Below are 17,603 nucleotides of genomic sequence, written 5' to 3'. Positions count from 1 at the left end.
GCGACCCAACAATGTGTACCTACCCTTACTCCCAAAAACACTATTAGGCATGACGTTAAGATTGAATGCTCTTTGCCGACCAGACAGTCCCGATTTCCGGAAAACCCAAACGAACGATTCCTTTTCAACAGGTTATTCTGGCGACTTCGAGGTTGGTAGGAGATCAATAGGCCAATATAACAGCACCCCATTCGCGAGCAACAAATTGATTCGGGATATTGCCTCCTGCAGGCGCAGTTTAAATGCTGCCCTGCCTGGATGACATAGGACTGGCAGAAACCTGGCGAAAAGGACGAGCGGCAAGATTGTTGACCATAAATAGAAGGCGGTGGGTACTGCCACACTGTAACACTCGTCACAGTCACCACCACAATTGGGGAATCCTCTCATCTTTGTCTCCATTTTGACCAATTCAAAGCCCTTTGTGATCCTTCCTCTTCACTTCTCCTTTCACGATACTCAATTATTTTTGCTCGCTCTTCTCCATTTGTAAAAGAGATTTCTACCACCTTGTTTTCTCCTGTACGAAGCTTTGATTCCTCTTCTACTTCGCCTTCTCTGTTTGCCTCCCGGCTCTTCCAACCTTCCATTTCAAATCGATCGCACAAGAGTCTTTTCCTCCCACATCTAAACCGCCTCGACCCAACCGCTCCAGACGCAATATACCTTCGTCTCCTAGACTTCAAAGTCCCCATATACGAGCTCGCTTCATTCTTCCCAAGAATATTTTTCACTTCCTTGGAATTGTGAGTAGCCATTGTGTTCCTACTTTGTCGCCCCCATTTCGCATCACAGTATGTGCTCATCAGTGATCCTGGTAGTCAGGCGAAAAGAAGAAAAGTCACCTTCCACTCTTTTGATTCCTCGCACGCTACCTAGACTCTTTCGACTGCCATACATCCCTCCCCCTCGCCCTCCAATCTCGCTGCCTCCGCCCTGGGACTCTCATTCCGATCTCAGCTTCGAAAAGTTACATTTACGACACAATGGCCGACACTACCCAGCTTCCTTTGAACGGCACTTATCATCCGCAGCCGGCTTACCACGATTCATTCAATCACACCCACACTGCTGCCAACAGTGTTTCCAACTTTCAGCCAGCACAGTCTTCCACACCTTCGAATGCCCCACCCAATGAACAGAAGAATGGCATCTCCAAGGATGAGGTCGGCTGGTATTTCGTTGAGCAGTACTACACCAATATGAGTCGTAGCCCAGACAAGCTACACCACTTCTACTCGCGGCGTTCGCAGCTTGTTTTTGGGACCGAAGCTGAATTGGTCCCTGTTGCTGTGGGCCAGAAGGTGCGTCAGTGGACTGAATATGTCTATTTCTGTCTATAGCTGGCCGTTTCTCTGGTTACTAATTCTGTTCTCCCGTTCAGGCAATTCAAGAGAAGATTAAGCAGCTTGACTTTCAGGACTGTAAAGTGCGAGTTGTGAACGTTGACGCTCAGGCATCTTTCGACAATATCCTTGTCTCGGTCATTGGTGAGATCTCCAACAAACAGGAGGCCTCTCGCAAATTCGTACAGACCTTTGTTCTAGCACAGCAGCCAAATGGCTACTATGTGCTGAATGACGTTTTCAGATATCTGGTTGACGAAGAGGAGGCTGCAGATGACGCTGTTATGGCTTATGCTCCTGTCGAAGAGCCGGAGCTGGAGAAGCCAACGCAGCATGAAGCGGAAGCCATGACTGAAGTTGAAAAGGCGCAAGTGAATCATGATGCGGCCGTTGCTAAGATGGACGAGAAGCTCGAGGACGTTGAAGATGGTGCGGAAGCCTCCGTTACTGAACCCACCGCCCAAACCAACGGAGCCGACCATCATGAAGCCATTCCTAAAGTGGAGGAGCCCCCCGCTACCAAGGCTGAGGCCGAAACCCTCAGCGCCGAGGAGCCCGCAACCTCAGAGCCGACTCCAGCCCCAACCGCACAGAAGGATGCCCAACCTCCCACCAAAGAGGCAGCTCCTCCCGCCAGAGCTGTTCCGAAGACTTGGGCGAACATTGCTTCTAAGCCCGGGGCCACGACGCCCGTTGTACCCGCCATCCCCGTCGCTCCAGTGAAGCCTGCTGCTGCGGCTACCACTCCGTCTCAACCATCAGCGCCTGCCCCCGCTACCACCCCGGCTCCTGCTCCTGTCACTGAGAGCGCCCCCAGCCAGCCATCTTCCAATGACGGCTCTGGCTGGCAAACTGCGGGTCATGATCACAAAAAATCCCAGGTCCGCTCCGGCGAAGACCAAAATGTTCTTGGCTACATCAAGAATGTCACTGAAAAGGTCGACGCCAACTTGCTCAGGCAAACGCTCTCTCGCTTTGGCAAACTGAAGCATTTTGACGTGAGCCGTCAAAAGGTATCTTTATCTCACTTCCGTCAGCCCGCCAAAAAAGCAGCGGCTTTACTGACTACGTTTTCTCTAGAACTGCGCTTTTGTTGAGTTCGGCGATCCCGCTGCGTACACCGCTGCCGTTGCGGCAAACCCTCATCAGATCGGCTCCGAACAAGTCAATGTTGAGGAGCGCCGTACTCGTGCCAATGCCTCCGGTGGAAACGCCGGTTACGGTCCCGGCCGTGGTGGTGCTGGCCGTGGCCGCGGCGACCGCACTGGCAGCCAGGGACGCGGTGGCTTCCAGCGTGACGGACGCGGAGGCTTTGCTCCCCGTGGTCGCGGTGGGAATGTCAACGCCAAAGGACGCAATCAGGCCCAGAACGCTTGAGATGCCCATTTCTGCGCCAAACGAAGAAAGGTCAAAGATGAGAGGCTTGCATCTTTTTCATTAGCCGCTCTCCTCTCTTTCTCCCAGTCGTATGGCATTTAACACTTCACCCCGGTTCAAGACTGCATGCATAGGTTTTTATCTAGATGCTTCTGTGGCCCCGGACATGTATTACTCCCCCTTTACTGATAATGACATGTGTTATGTGACCCCCACCCCTGTCACAGTGCATATTAGCGGTTGGAAAAGTCTCATACTCACTTCCATTTCTAGCTGAGGTTCTTCATTTGACCGGCACTTCATGATATTCTTTTTCCGTCACTGTGTTGCCATGATATTTCTTTCAATTTTAGCATAGCGAGCTCAACGCCCGTATTGTTAATATCGTCTGTTCCCTTGCCATTCTGTTTCCCCATCTAGCATACTCCCCTTGTTATACCCTTGAGGAAGGTACCTAGATGGCAGTGTCTGTATCACTTTTACATATTTGAACATGTTTCATTATTTCGACTGGGGTTGACGAGCTTCTTCCTGAGGAGACTGGTGGTCATCTGAGAGCTTGCCGGGGGGCGCACAGAGCAAAGAAAAACAAGATAAGTCTCAAATACAACAAATGGTATAATTATCTTCGAATTCAAGGCTCTGCAATAGAATCAATACGCAGCCCACAGCCCACAGTCCATCAAGTCCGAACGTCCCCGAACCAGTGATCGAGTCTGCAGCCCAGCAGCCGAGGGGCGTCCACGGAGGTCCGGTGCTGAGACGGAGCCTCAAGATTTCGCCTCCGCTGGGGCGATGTAACCGAAGTCGCCGCGCAGGAGCAGGGTCCGTTAACAAACCCTGCAGAAAAGAAAATAAGGAAGCCAAGTGCCAGTGGTGAGGCGGTCAATAATTCTTCTGCTCAGGGAAACGTTTCTCTGGTACTTGGAGCGCTGCAAACCGCAAACAACGGATGTGACAGTACAATACAGAAGATCAGCAAATACGATTGGTTCCGCTGGCATCTGGTGGAGCGGACTCGGAACGTTCTAGATGAGTGCCTGAGAAACGAGGCAGTCAATTTCCTGTTGCTTTGGGGATGGGCAGAGAAGAGCAGCAGCAAATGAAATTAGGTGTTTGCTACTTCTCCTTCAAGTAGAGAGGGCGATGCTACCAGGGTGCAATGAAAGTGAGGCGAAGCTTCCAGGCCTGGCGGTGGACTGCCGGCGAGGCTGAAGTGCAGGCGTTGAGCAGTGGAAGGCGCTGGAAGTCGAGGTGAAGAGGCGCAGAAGCTGTGGAAGTTGCTGGATCGCCGTAGAAAGTTTGGTTTTGTGTGTGCGTCCAGGCCCAGAGAAACATTTAGTTGCCCGCTTCACCTCTTTTTTCTCTTCCTTTCATCGGTCCATCTCTCCCTCTTTCTTTCATTCTCCTCCGTGCTTAAATACTACCCTTTTCCATCACTCCTTCCTTCAACCTCCAGCTGTGTGCCCCGCGATACTGCCTCAATTCTTCTCCTCACCGCTTCACTGAAAAATCTGTAGGTATCCTCTTGTGCTTGCCCGAGCTCCAGCCCCTCACTTCACTTTCTGCGAAACTTGCACTTTTCTCTGGAACTTGCTCTGTGGGTATATTACCGGACGTGGCTGAAGATCCGTTCAATTGCCATCCTCTCGAGCATCTCAGCTTTTAGGACACTAGCTGACACTTACCATTGCCCCTCTCGCAGAACATAATCATCCCACAATGTCTGAGACTTTCGAGTTCCAGGCTGAGATCTCTCAGCTCCTCTCCCTGATTATCAACACCGTCTACTCCAACAAGGAGATTTTCCTGCGAGAAATCATCTCCAACTCCTCCGATGCCCTTGACAAGATTCGCTATGAGTCTCTGTCTGACCCCTCCAAGCTCGACTCGGGCAAGGACCTCCGCATCGACATCATCCCTGATAAGGAGAGCAAGACGCTCACCATTCGTGATACCGGTATCGGTATGACCAAAGCCGTAAGTTAGCCTGTGGAACAAACTGTTTAAGTACCCCAGAACTTACGCCTACCCCAGGACCTCATCAACAACTTGGGTACAATTGCCCGCTCTGGAACCAAGCAGTTCATGGAGGCTCTCTCCGCCGGTGCTGATATCTCCATGATCGGCCAGTTCGGTGTCGGTTTCTACTCTGCGTACCTTGTCGCTGACCGAGTCACCGTCATCTCCAAGCACAATGATGATGAGCAGTACATCTGGGAGTCCGCCGCCGGTGGCACCTTCACTCTCACCCAGGACACTGAGGGCGAGCCCCTTGGTCGTGGTACTAAGATGATCTTCCACCTGAAGGATGAGCAGACCGAGTACCTCCAGGAAAGCCGCATCAAGGAGGTTGTTCGCAAGCACTCCGAGTTCATCTCCTACCCCATCTACCTCCATGTCCTGAAGGAGACTGAGAAGGAAGTCCCTGATGAGGAGGCGGAGACTAAGGAGGAGGAAGATGATGAGAAGAAACCTAAGATTGAGGAAGTTGATGAGGAGGAAGAGAAGAAAGAGAAGAAGACTAAGACTATCAAGGAGTCCAAGATCGAAGAGGAGGAGCTCAACAAGACTAAGCCCATCTGGACACGCAACCCTGCCGACATCACCGAGGAGGAGTATGCCGCTTTCTACAAGTCGCTTTCTAACGACTGGGAAGACCACCTCGCTGTCAAGCACTTCTCCGTTGAGGGCCAGCTCGAGTTCCGTGCGATCCTCTACGTGCCCAAGCGTGCTCCCTTCGACCTGTTCGAGACTAAAAAGACCAAGAACAACATCAAGCTTTACGTTCGCCGCGTCTTCATCACCGATGATGCTACGGATCTCATCCCCGAATGGCTCAGTTTCATCAAGGGTGTTGTCGACTCCGAGGATCTTCCCCTCAACCTGTCCCGTGAGACTCTGCAGCAGAACAAGATCATGAAGGTCATCAAGAAGAACATCGTCAAGAAGACTCTCGAGCTCTTCACCGAGATCGCTGAGGACCGTGAGCAGTTCGACAAGTTCTACAGCGCGTTCAGCAAGAACATCAAGCTTGGTATCCACGAGGATGCTCAGAACCGCAACACCCTTGCCAAGCTCCTCCGCTACCAGTCCACCAAGTCCGGCGACGAGTCCACCTCCCTCACCGACTACGTCACCCGCATGAAGGAGCACCAGAAGCAGATCTACTACATCACTGGCGAGTCCATCAAGGCTGTCGCCAAGTCACCCTTCCTCGACAGCCTCAAGCAGAAGGATTTCGAGGTTCTTTTCCTCGTTGACCCCATTGATGAGTATGCCTTCACTCAGCTGAAGGAATTCGATGGCAAGAAGCTTGTCGACATTACCAAGGACTTCGAGCTCGAAGAGACCGATGAGGAGAAGGCCGAGCGTGAGAAGGAGGAGAAGGAGTATGAGAACCTTGCCAAGAGCCTCAAGAACATCCTTGGCGACAAGGTCGAGAAGGTGGTTGTCTCCCACAAGCTGATCGGCTCCCCTTGCGCTATCCGTACTGGCCAGTTCGGCTGGTCCGCTAACATGGAGCGTATCATGAAGGCCCAGGCCCTCCGTGACACCTCCATGAGCTCCTACATGTCGTCCAAGAAGACCTTCGAAATCTCCCCCAAGTCTCCTATCGTCCAGGAGCTCAAGAAGAAGGTTGAGGCCGACGGCGAGGGCGACCGCACCGTCAAGTCTATCACTCAGCTCCTCTACGAGACATCCCTACTTGTCTCCGGCTTCACTATTGATGAGCCTGCGAGCTTCGCTGAGCGTATCCACAAGCTTGTTTCTCTCGGTTTGAACATCGATGAGGAGGCTGAGGCTGTTGAGACCACCGCAGAGGAGGCTCCTGCCGCTGCCACTACCGGCGAGAGCGCCATGGAAGAAGTTGACTAAATCAGCTAACGAGAGGAAGAAAAAAAAGGGAATGTAATTGTTACTTTTTTACGACTCTGGAACTACTTCGGCTTATGTCTCTAAATGATGGATGGCAGAAGATGGTGTCTTTATGTTATCAACGACGATGTCACTCTCAATGGCGTTTTGAGCGTTCCTATTTACCAAACCAAATACAATAACGGTCCGGTTCTACTTCACTTATCTTTGCCTCTCCAACTATTCTCGCGAAACACACAGTTCATAAAGTAATACAAACTCGGATGAGTTTTTGACTCGGTATCATGTTTGATATATTGTCCGAGGTTCTCTCGTACCTTCTCCGTAAATCATACTAGCCCACTGGTTGAAACCGTCTAGAGTACGGAATAAAACGAAGCAGGAAGTAGCGGCGCTTTCCAGTTCTACCCTAAGACAGTGAGAGTCCAGCGGTCTACGAAGTGGTGGGGGGGCTCGGGGTTGATTTTGTATACCACAGATCATCTCTACGGCCACGACAGCAGAGGGTGGGCGCATTATTATAATACCGGGGTAGCATGACTTGATGTAATTTGAATTACGATAGCTAGCCTCGAACGTCCGTATGAAATGTTCACCTGAAGAATGTGCAGTGGGTTGGAGTTCTATTTTGATGGGAGATAAGATGGTGGGTAGCGCGTGCGGACGGGTTCGGGGAAGGGATATTGGCAGGCGCAAAGAGACAAACAGGGTAACTCCAATTGACAACGATGGATATGAGATGAAATGCTTGGGAATATACGAATGCCATGGGACGCCAACAAGATGCCAGTTGAGGGAAATTGAATGTCGGAGGAAGAAAAGGGAAAACAGGGCAGAAGGAAACACATTTGGTGTTATTCCTTTAGCTTGTAACGTTCCAGAAGGGAAAAATATATATAGCCGGTGGAATGAGACAGCGTAGCGAAGCGTGTGAAGTTCGATAAGAGCGTTAAGGAAGTATTTTGTCTTTCCAAGGACTGCTCCGAAAATGCTCTAATCGCCGGTACAATACCAATCAAAGCGCCATTCTGAGAAACTCCGCGTGGAAAAACCCCAGGTTTTTGCAAGCCAGAGAGCCAGCCCTCCAACAACGCCGAAGCTGCCCACAATCTGCACGATAGCCCAACCTCTTTGTGTGAGGTCCTCCGACCACCGAAGTAGGCCAAGGGGGTCAAGAGGACTAATGCTTGCAACGTGGTATTCGGCACGCTGGCCGTTTTGAGATCGAACGAGAATGCCTCCGGTCGCCTTGTCAGATGACACACCCAGTCCACAAAATCCGGGTGTTTGTGTCATTGGGATGAGAGATCCATCGACGACGCATTCCCCTAGCCGCTCTGTTAGCCAGACAGCTCGCTCTCCTCTCGCCAGCGCCGCGTATCGTTCCCGCTCATTCTGGAGGCTTTGCTGTAAGTCCGACGCCCACTTTGCCAGCCGAATTCGAGCCCGCTTTTCCTCAAGCCTCGAGTAATCTGATATCCGTGCCATTGTGTAACTAGGGGTAACACCGTATGGACTTGGGGCAGAGGATAAAGCAGTACTTTGGAGAGTAATCTGTCGTCGTTCCAACCGGTCACTATGTCGTTGAGCAAGCTTTTTAGCTGCTGAATGACGGATCCACGCCATGTTTTCGCGGTCGAATAACCTCTCAACCAACGGTGCCAGTTCGGAGGCAACCAGAGGCTGCACATAGTCGGGGCTCATCAAGGTACTGGCATCCATGATGGAATCATCGTTCGACTTGGCTGACGATACCGCAAAAGGAGGCTCATCAATCCCTGAAGAAGGGCCTCCAAAAAGATGGAACGGTTTCAGAGAAGCTGCTTGTATTTTCACCTGGTATGCGCATTTCAGGTCCGAAATTTGATCAGGTGTGAGGAGGTCAGATTTAGATATGACGGGGATCACGTTAGTCCAGCCACTAAGTTTGCAGATGCATTTTATATCGGAAGGAAGTGTATCTAAGACGCATGAGCTGAGGACAGGTAGGATCAGTGCGAGATACGTACCCCGTGATATGAGATATAAAGCAGCGTCTACTTGAGACCCTCCATTACCCGCCATCATGTTCTGAAAATCAGCATTAGAACAATCCAGGGCTGTGGTTGCTCGAAAGAGCTGTTGGTTCATATATTGAATGGTGGCATCAAGCTGCCCCGCTTGGCTTAAGTGACCTCTCAGGGTGTCGACGAAGCAGATATTACGCTCGAGAACGACCTCTCCCGTGCTTTTTCGCCGTCGTAGAACTCGCGAATCCTCCAGATCCGACCACCATGTGGGGTAAGGCTTCGAGCTGGCGTAGATCTCTGAAACGGGCGGTACAGCGTGCGTTGGGCGAGATAACGTGCGGGATGATCGGCTTAAGTGAGAGAGGGACACCGAGGAGGTCGGTTCATCGAATGGATCAACATGCACGATGTCCTCGCAAATCTGAACGATGGACTTGATGAGAGACGTTTTACCAGAGCCTTGTCAATCGTTAGTGAGGCATCCCCCCCGACTTCCGTTTCCATTCTGTGTGTGCTTACCAGGTACACCGGCAAAAAGCAATTTTAATCGTCCAAATGATCGTCCCTTGTCTGTGAAAGGCCTGCGACTAGGTATCGTGATACTGGGCATAATAAGCTGTGACATGGTATCGGATCGTGGGTTGGGTGCGGGGCGAGACTCCTCATCTTCCTCGCTGGAAGCAACTGCCTGGCTGCTCAATTCGTCGGTGATGGAAATCTCATCGAGATGCCTCGTCGACTGGTTGGTAAAGGACTTGGGGCTGCTCGGGAGAGACGAAGGGTCATCGGGATTGAAGAGGTTCAGCGGGGTTAATGGCCGCGGGGATGCCAGGTTAGATAAAGGGAATGAGTCCAACCCACTCGCATGATTAGTCTCCAGGTCTCTGAGAATGGGTTTTCGAGAAGCCTCTAAGAGACTACCATCCCCCCCATTCTCTTGGCTGTTGCTCCATTGCTGCTGCTGCTGTGTTGGAGAAGCTGAAATCAAGGCGGGCTTGGTGGCGGACGAAGAGTCTAGCTCAGGTTGACAAGCAGTATCACTCGTGACGGACGGTATTGTCTCATCGAAGCTCTGCACACCATACATACTATCTGGAGCGTTCTCAGAGTCAACGGAAAGCTCGGATCCATCAAGGCGTTGACTGCGGGCCAGGAAGAAAGTGGACGGGGCAGTACTGCGGGGATCGATCCACTGCTGTTGCTCAAGGGAGGACTTGCGAGAGCGCGGGGTTGTGATCTCCGCGACGGGCGGTCTCATGGCGAAGCAAAGATTGTATCACAGGTGCCAAACGGGAAAAGAAAGAGACATAGATCGAAGGAACGGAGCTGGCGATGAGTCGATAAGAGGAGCTGAAGCAGGAGGCACGGATCGTTGGGTCATGGATCACAGCTCAAGCTGGTTACAGTACCCGTCAGATCTGGTCACGTTCTCAGGCAACCCCTCCAAAGGTATCGCGGAACCCCGCATTTTTACTGTCACGCCCATACGGAGAAACAAGCAAGTTAGTGGGCTCACCATCTCATGATCGCTCTCGATCCCACTCTCTTTGCCCCAAATAAGACAACTGTATTGCCTCAAGCCAGGGCTGGTGTTGCCGAGATTCGGTGTGGCTTGAGGAGTCAAGCGCCCCACCTTTAAATCAAGGCTGGCTTGGGCTTCTCATTGCCCCATTTACCCCCTGTTGATTCTGCCCTGGCGCTGCAAACCGTCGGCTCTTCTCGCAGACGGCTTCCTTGAGCTCTCTCAATGGCCGAAGCACTAATTATCGGCTTGGATGGATCTCTCGGCCACTCGAGCAAAAGAACAAATGAGGAGCGAGATCCCGAATCTTGATATCTGACTGCTCATGCTCAGGGAATTTTCCCACGCTCGACTTCTGGGGGCATTTTATTTCATGCATCCGTTGGGATGGTGGACAGAGGGGAAGTGGCTCGTCTGCGGAGCGGCTAGCCTGTTTGGCTTTGATGGCATGGTTTGCTCCAAAGCGAACCTCTCAGGGCTGTCAGCGTCTTCTTACGTAACCGGAAAATGATCGCCAGAAGGATTTAGTTCTCTTCTCTTTGGGCTCAACAAGAAACGATCCCTTCTCAGGGTCTGGCGAGGTCGGAAACAGGCTGACGCATTCGAGAATTGAAAAAAGGAGAAGAGACAGGAAAGCAGTGCCACAAACTTCCCCTGTCAACAATCGATTTTCTGGCCCAGAAGAGGAAGAACTCTTTTCAAAGTCTGGTTCGCCTCCTCAACGCACCGACAACGGAGCACAGCGACTTTCCGAGTCAATGGTGGGCTGCAGCCGATTTAACCTCGAAGCGCACCTGCCGCTTCGAAAACCGCCCTAGAAGGTTCGAAAGCACAAAGAAAGAAGCAATTCTGGCCTAGACGGAAACGGGTTTAGTAAAATAATTTCCTGCATCCCTGCCATCTTTGTCTCTTGTCTTCTTGACCTGCAGGGTCGCAACTGAAGATGGGGGGCTTTTGACAACCGAATTCAAAATTAAACATCATGATTCGCCACTCTCTGTCGAACGAATCGGAGAGCCGAGCAGGATTTCTCGAGCGCCTCCGACCAGACCCATCGTGGTCCCATGGGTGGAGGGGAAACGCGAGAAATTCCCAGAGGTGTGCGAAGCAGAAGCAACCTTGGAAGAGACTTCCGCCAGAATGGGTGAGATGTAGATACAGGATATCTGGAGACAAGGCTAGAAATTGAATCGCAAGTTGAAGCCGATCTCCATGATGCAAAGGGCTGAGAGCACTATTATATTCTCGCTTGTTACCAATCCCAGGCGTCGATCGAGATCAGGATTCGCCGTCTTGGGCCAAGAATGCAGACGAATCGAAAGACTGGGACCGGTAATTGCTCCTCTCCTTCTCGAGCAGGTCGTCGGAATGACAGTCCCTGTCGGTGCAGTCACGAAGCGTTTGAAGTTGGTATCGGGCGCTCCATGATTCTGATCGTTATTCTTCTCCCGGTTCTCGTGTTCCACTTTGGAGTCGCCTTTCCAGGTTCCCGCTCCTTTTCACTGGCTTCTTTTCTTCCCCACGCTCATCCATCGCTAGCCTTTCTCCTCCAGCTAAAAAGGCCTCATCTCTCTTCTTATCACCTGCTCTATCTCAGCCCGGTTCTTCTCACTCGACTCTCGCCTCGCCCGTCGAACTCCCGAGCAATCGCCATGCTCACCTGCTCTCCTTGAGTTCACCCACCCTCGTTCCCTCCTCATCTCCCCCCGCTCGTTCCCCCTTCCGATTATCCGTCTATCTCTTTGGGGTGGGAGTCATTCTGATCTTTCGGTCCTTTTCTCTGCTGTTGAAGAGCACTGTTTTTTATTTGGTTTTGAGTGGATTTCTCAATCCTATTCGTACCGTCTACTTTGCATCACCGTAGCTCCCAAGTACGGCAAGACCGGGGAGATAAGAGCGCCAGAACCACATTCAAGCAGACACCCCCATTCGCAAGAATCCTTATGGAGCAAGATCCATCGTTGTCCTGGTCGGACATGCCGCCGCCCGCCGACGATGAATTCAGCAACTTCCTCGAGTTTGGAATGCAGTTCGGCGATCTTGAGGGGCAGCACGGACCGACCGACCAGCTTCCTCCTCGTTCCGTTGCACAGGTTGCGATGTCCACCACAACCGCCCCGCCCCAACAACAACAGCAGATGGCAGGCATGGACCCCGACGCCGCCCAGTCGCAGTCTTACACCCGCATGATGGGAGACTACTCTGCCGAACTCCCTGGTCATGGCCAGCAAGGAATACCGCATAGCGCGTCCTACTCTAATGCTCCAATGACACCGGCGTACTATGCCCAGAAACCCCAGATGTTTCACGCTGCTCAACAGCAGCAACAACAGCAACCACACCCCACATCTCAACCTTATATTCCGCAAGGCCAAATGATGATTCCGCCGACCCCGAACAGTATTGAACTTCAGGGCAATGCTGCGACGTATCCCCAACGAGTCGCCGACAATCCAGAAATGTACGATCGATATTCTCGCATGATTGAAGAACAGGTTTGTATTCCCAAACTCGGATTCTGCCTTGCCTTATGCTTGCGTCGCTAATGCACATCCCCGGCTTCTTATATAGGCCCTCTACACTCCCCTTGTTTCCCCCGCTATGACTCCTTTGGAATCTCATTTCAGGCAACCCGAATACACCATTCCTGGCGAGTACTTCAGCCCGCTCACCTCTCCGGCGATCGAAGCCCAGAATTCGAATTCCAACGGTTTCCCCATACACTCCGGTCCGATGACGGAGATGAATTTTGTTCACTCTCCTGTTGAGAATGGCTTCCCTGCATCGTCCGCTCCATCATCCCCAGGTCTGTCACGCAAGCAGAAACGACGGCCGTCGACTACTAGCAAATCCTTCCAATCCCGGGCGAAGAAACAGCAGTCCCCTTCGGTTCGACCCCTGACACGAACGAGATCTCGTCTAACCGACGAGGTCATGAATGCTCTCGCGGAGAAAAACGCAAACCCTACGTCGCACCCTCAAAATGCCAGCGGACCGCGCAATGGCAGCGCCGAGAGCTCAGGCCAAGATTCGGTGTCTCCAGAACCCCTATCCGAACCGCTGATGCCACCACCTGCCCTCCCACCGGTCCGAAAGTCCCCCGCGATTGCTCCGCAGACGCACCAAGCGCAAGATACAGGCGGACCTGCAACGCCAGCAATGTTGATGCGGATTCAGCGGTCGCCCCACACTCGCTCCGTCTCAGATCATAACCTGACCCCCACTCAGCCAGCAGTCACTGAATCTCATGACGATATAATGGAAGATGTTGTCCTTCCAGAGGCAGCAACTCCGGCAACTCAGCTTTTCCCGCCCCAAGTGGCTCGCCTAGACACAGCTACCACTACCGCTCCCTCGTCGTCAAGTATATCTGCCCATACCCCTGCTAATCTGGAGCCGCACCCCGCCGCACTTTCCGAAAGAGCCCCTGGATCTGTCGCTCCCAGCCCGCGTTCTGCCCCCATGCCCTCCCCTAGCGGCCCGGTTGCTAGGAAATCCGAGACCCCGAAATTGGGCCCCATGAGCAGGAAGCGGCAAAGTCTCAGTTCATCGCATCCGAGTCCCAGTCTACGCCCAAAGATCAGCCCTAATATTCAGCCATTAGTGCGAGGCGACGGTTAGTAACTCCACTTGTGGTTATTGCACAAGATTTTTTTTTTTGATTATAAGATCTAATCCAAACTCTTAAGCAGGCATATCAGGCGATACATCTGCGATATATTTTGCCTCGAAATCTAACTATCAGCACATTTTGGACGGTACCCTTCCTAACGGTGTCTCCTACCCCGAGGCATTGGCCGAGAATTTAAGTTCCAAACGAACAAACCACAAACTCGCAGAGCAGGGGCGCCGGAATCGCATTAATAATGCTCTCAAGGAGATCGAAGCTCTCATTCCACCGTCCTATGTCCAATTCAAGCAAAACAAAGAAGCTGCAGCCTGCAACGGAAAAGGTGGCGACAAGGAGAAGGAAAAGGCGGGCAACCAGCCGATCAGCAAAGCTAGCACAGTGGAGATGGCTATCGACTATATCAAGTCGCTCAAGGCGGAGCTCGACTCAACCAAAACAAAACTTGCAGCTGCTGAGGCCAAATTATCACCTAGTGGCACGACGCAAGACGTCATCGGAGAACGGAGTAGTCCAGCAAACGGGGTAGCAAAGCTCGACGAGCCAAATCCAGCCAACCACGACTCCAGAGAGATCATGTCGCAGAGTTCAGGCACCGAAACTTCGTCATGAAAGGCTAGACTCGTCTGGTCACGATTATCCAGAGTGGGTTAAGTTTCATGTGACACGTTTTATGAGAGATGGTTTGAACGGGATGAGCAAACAGAGCTGGGCTGGTAGGGCTGGTATTCGTGTATGAGACGGTTGCGGTTCGTTTTAGACGTATCTTGGTAGGGTGGCTTTCTGATTTTCTTTTGATTCCCCTCTTGTCATTGCTTTTCGAGTCAATCTCCTGCTAAGGTTTGCTTTTTCTGGGTTGTCGTTTGTGGCCTGAACACTGCTTCCTTCCACCTTCTGTGTCTTGGGTTTCTTTTGCCCTTATAAGGGCTCCTCCATCTCCTTCCGCAGCTGGCATGTTCTTGGCATGATGGAACCCAATATAATAGCTCAAAATCTGCATCTTAATTACCCTCTATCCAGCTTCCAATATAAAGTGCAGGTCTATCCTATCGGATCTAGTGAGTTAGTCCAAGCAGCCACAATATCTTAGCCAGTTGATTGAGGACCTTTGTCTTATTCGGCAGAGGAAGCGGCCGGCCGTCTCGGGATGCCATGCAGGTGGGTGGGCAGAAGACCGAGCAGCATGGGCCGATAACGTTACACAAAGGTAAAAAAACTTTTGAACATCATCACTCATTACTCCATACCAAAAACAAGAAACCCAGAGTGGCTCAATAATCCCGCATCACAGCTACCATATCATCTAGCCGCGCAACTTCCCCAAGCAACAACGATTCCTTAGCCCTCCACTCACGTAACCTCTCCAGTTCGCCCTCAGAAAGATACAGCTCTTCATTCCCTTTCACATCGCTGCGCTCTGTCTTCTCCAAAAACTCCTTCAGGCGACCCCGCTCAAAACGTAACCGCTGCAAGCAGCGCGACATGGACTTGTATGTGTCCTGGAGGATATTATCACGGATGCGGTCAGGGTCGTAGAACCATAGGAAGATTGTACGCGAAGGCTGGCGCTGTGCGTCACGGGGAACCTCTTGGAGATCGACGAAGCCGCCTGTTTGCATAGATGCGAGGACCTGGCGGAGGTCTTTGAAAGGGAGAAGGCTCACTTCCTGAAGGCGCTTTTCGTCGAGCTTCCCCTTTGCCTGAAGAACGCGGATGACACGGAGGGCGACGTCACCATAGCGTGCTTCCACGATACGCTCGAGTTCGAGGTGGCGAAGTTTGCGGGCTAAATGGCGAAATTCAATGGTCCAAGTTACGAGGCCGCGGTTCAGTCGTTTTGAGGTTAGGTTGAAGGGGGGTTGGGCAAGGAGGGAGAGATGCTGGTCTACTGCATAGGCACGGTTACCGTCGCTCCTGTCAGTACCATCGTCGTTGTCGTCGCCGCCGCCGCCGCCACCGTCGTCATCGCCATTGACGGTATCGTCGAAGTGTCTTTTTCCGAGTCGCTTGTTTGGGGATGTGTCCATGGGCCCAAGAGACCCTACAAGGTCGACGTAGGGGTCGATATCTTGGGTGAGAGCGCTGAGAGGAATTGAAACAGAGTACTGTTCGCCTTCCTCCCCCTCCCGAGGGATTTCGGTGGAGTCCCGGCATTTGGTTGTTTGATATTCAATACGACGGAGAAGGTGGTCGTAAACTTGTGAGGTTTCGCGGGGTGCTTCGCGCTCAGCCAAGTCTAGGAAACGACGGTTCCGAAGAGCGACATCAAGCTTGTCGTAGTTCACCCGAATAGTCAACGAAGACTGGAGATCCGAGATATCAGATCCTTTAGAACCAGGTTATTTTGAGGATTTCTGGAACATACCTCCATGGGAATATCGTCATCCCACCACCCATTCTCCTCTCCATCTCCGCTAATTCCCGCGTTATCGTAGTCAAATCGGGCCCGTTTATTATCGAGATCATCCGAAGTTCCATTGACGCGTCTTCGCTTGACTCCCCGGGGAACTCCATTTATAATTAGCCCACGAGTGAGGTCCCCGTCTAGCCTCTCCTTGAGCATATCAGCTCTCTTTTCAAGCACGAACTCTTCCAGCTTCTTTCCCTTCATATTTTGCACCGATTCCCCCAATCTGATGTGGCGTTCAATATCAAGGATATTATCTGCGGAGCTTTGGAAGTGTGCTTCCCGGACACGGAGGATATATCCATGAGCCGCCAAATCTTTGAGTGTTAAGTGGAGTGTTGATTGCGATGGGATATGGTCGCCATTCATTCCGTTCACCCCGTTCTCATGCTTCTCTCGGACCTCTTGCTCGCCATGGGCCCCATTCATCTCAGGGCCCGGTTGCAGCCTCGGTAACGCCTCAAGGTGACTCACTTGAGCATGACCGAGATACATGATGGTCGACATCACCGTGGCGGCATACCGTCCGAGTCGATCTTCAACTAATTCTAGGATCTTACCAGACCTCGCGAGGTAGTACGCAGCATGCACGTTTGCGCTATAGTACGTAACACCTTCTTCGAGAGGTGTATAGTGGTACACGAGATGGTGCTGGATCATAGCGACGAGAGCTGCGCGCAATCGAGACTCGGAAATGCGAGTGAAACCAACCAGACGCTGCAGAGTGAGACGCTCATAGCGATGCAAGGTCGAAAATATTCGCTGCGGTTTCCAAAGGCCAAACGGTCAGTCAACATGGAGATTCACTCCATTCAGAACTTGAGTCATTGGGAGCCAGCCACAAACATACCCCAAAGAGCTCGCCAAAATTATCTTCTACTAGGAGCATGCATAGCTCCGCAACATACTGTTGGCTCCTCATTAGTACGGCGCGAGCCTGTCGGTGACCGGCCAGCATCATCTTCGCATACCTGGGAAGCCATTTTTTAGCCTTCTAGAGAAACTTCCAGCTTCAATTCTCTAGAAGGAGCACAATTGTCACCGCGACAATATCATGGGGAAATATATGGCAGTATGAGATAGAGTCAAGTCGGATCCTTGAATGAAGTGCGAATCTCAAATTCTGTCCGTGTTCCAAGTTGCTCTCTTGTCTTTTTTACCTCGTCACAAAATGCCCCCAAAGCCACTCACGTGCGATTGGAGTCAGCTAGTGTCACCTGACCATAATGCCGGTTCCGCCCGTTCTCGCAATTCTGGCCAATCAGGGCGCGAGTAATCACAACGCCGGCATCAACTTGAAGCTTTTCAAACGTCGTCAAACCACCAGACAGCAGAAACCCGTCCCCTTCCCTCCACCACTCCCCCCTTCACTTGCTGTCAAGCAAGCCCTCGCTGGCTTCTACGCTCCTCTCCTCCGGATTGTCCTCCCACACAT

General features: G+C 51.9%; 5 protein-coding genes across 5 annotated transcripts; 3 read left to right on the top strand and 2 right to left on the bottom strand.

The window, feature by feature from the left end:
* The first annotated feature begins 549 nt into the window (after positions 1 to 549).
* BJX67DRAFT_258698 (NTF2 and RRM domain protein) lies at positions 550 to 3,435 on the top strand. Its single transcript, XM_071026311.1, has 4 exons — positions 550 to 746; positions 826 to 1,304; positions 1,385 to 2,359; positions 2,427 to 3,435. Exons 2-4 carry the CDS (start codon positions 987 to 989, stop codon positions 2,721 to 2,723), a joined length of 1,590 nt encoding a protein of 529 aa, XP_070882458.1. The 5' UTR covers positions 550 to 746; positions 826 to 986; the 3' UTR covers positions 2,724 to 3,435.
* A 1,010-nt stretch (positions 3,436 to 4,445) lies between these two features.
* On the top strand, positions 4,446 to 6,602 carry hsp90 (chaperone Hsp90; the record flags this gene model as incomplete). Its single annotated transcript, XM_071033696.1, has 2 exons — positions 4,446 to 4,703; positions 4,761 to 6,602. The coding sequence occupies 2 exons, from the start codon at positions 4,446 to 4,448 to the stop codon at positions 6,600 to 6,602; spliced, it is 2,100 nt and encodes a 699-aa protein (XP_070882457.1).
* Positions 6,603 to 7,595: 993 nt separating this feature from the next.
* Positions 7,596 to 9,869, bottom strand: BJX67DRAFT_384633 (uncharacterized protein; the record flags this gene model as incomplete). Its single annotated transcript, XM_071033695.1, has 3 exons — positions 7,596 to 8,563; positions 8,612 to 9,070; positions 9,131 to 9,869. 3 exons carry the CDS (start codon positions 9,867 to 9,869, stop codon positions 7,596 to 7,598), a joined length of 2,166 nt encoding a protein of 721 aa, XP_070882456.1.
* A 2,072-nt stretch (positions 9,870 to 11,941) lies between these two features.
* Positions 11,942 to 14,703, top strand: BJX67DRAFT_260025 (phosphate-sensing transcription factor PHO4). The gene is made up of 3 exons (XM_071026312.1): positions 11,942 to 12,628; positions 12,705 to 13,749; positions 13,823 to 14,703. The coding sequence occupies exons 1-3, from the start codon at positions 12,077 to 12,079 to the stop codon at positions 14,371 to 14,373; spliced, it is 2,148 nt and encodes a 715-aa protein (XP_070882455.1). The 5' UTR covers positions 11,942 to 12,076; the 3' UTR covers positions 14,374 to 14,703.
* A 98-nt stretch (positions 14,704 to 14,801) lies between these two features.
* BJX67DRAFT_363670 (putative DNA directed RNA polymerase III subunit Rpc82) lies at positions 14,802 to 17,472 on the bottom strand. Its single transcript, XM_071030106.1, has 4 exons — positions 17,140 to 17,472; positions 17,019 to 17,075; positions 16,127 to 16,930; positions 14,802 to 16,064 (listed from the first exon to the last, which is right to left on the bottom strand). Exons 1-4 carry the CDS (start codon positions 17,149 to 17,151, stop codon positions 15,033 to 15,035), a joined length of 1,905 nt encoding a protein of 634 aa, XP_070882454.1. The 5' UTR covers positions 17,152 to 17,472; the 3' UTR covers positions 14,802 to 15,032.
* Between the last annotated feature and the right edge of the window lie 131 nt (positions 17,473 to 17,603).

The sequence above is a fragment of the Aspergillus lucknowensis genome (assembly GCF_044049455.1).
Source record: "Aspergillus lucknowensis strain CBS 449.75 chromosome Unknown BJX67scaffold_51, whole genome shotgun sequence".
In the NCBI taxonomy this organism is placed as follows: Eukaryota; Fungi; Ascomycota; class Eurotiomycetes; order Eurotiales; family Aspergillaceae; genus Aspergillus; species Aspergillus lucknowensis.
Note: the sequence above shows the minus strand (reverse complement) of the source record. Positions and strands in the feature narration are given on the sequence as shown.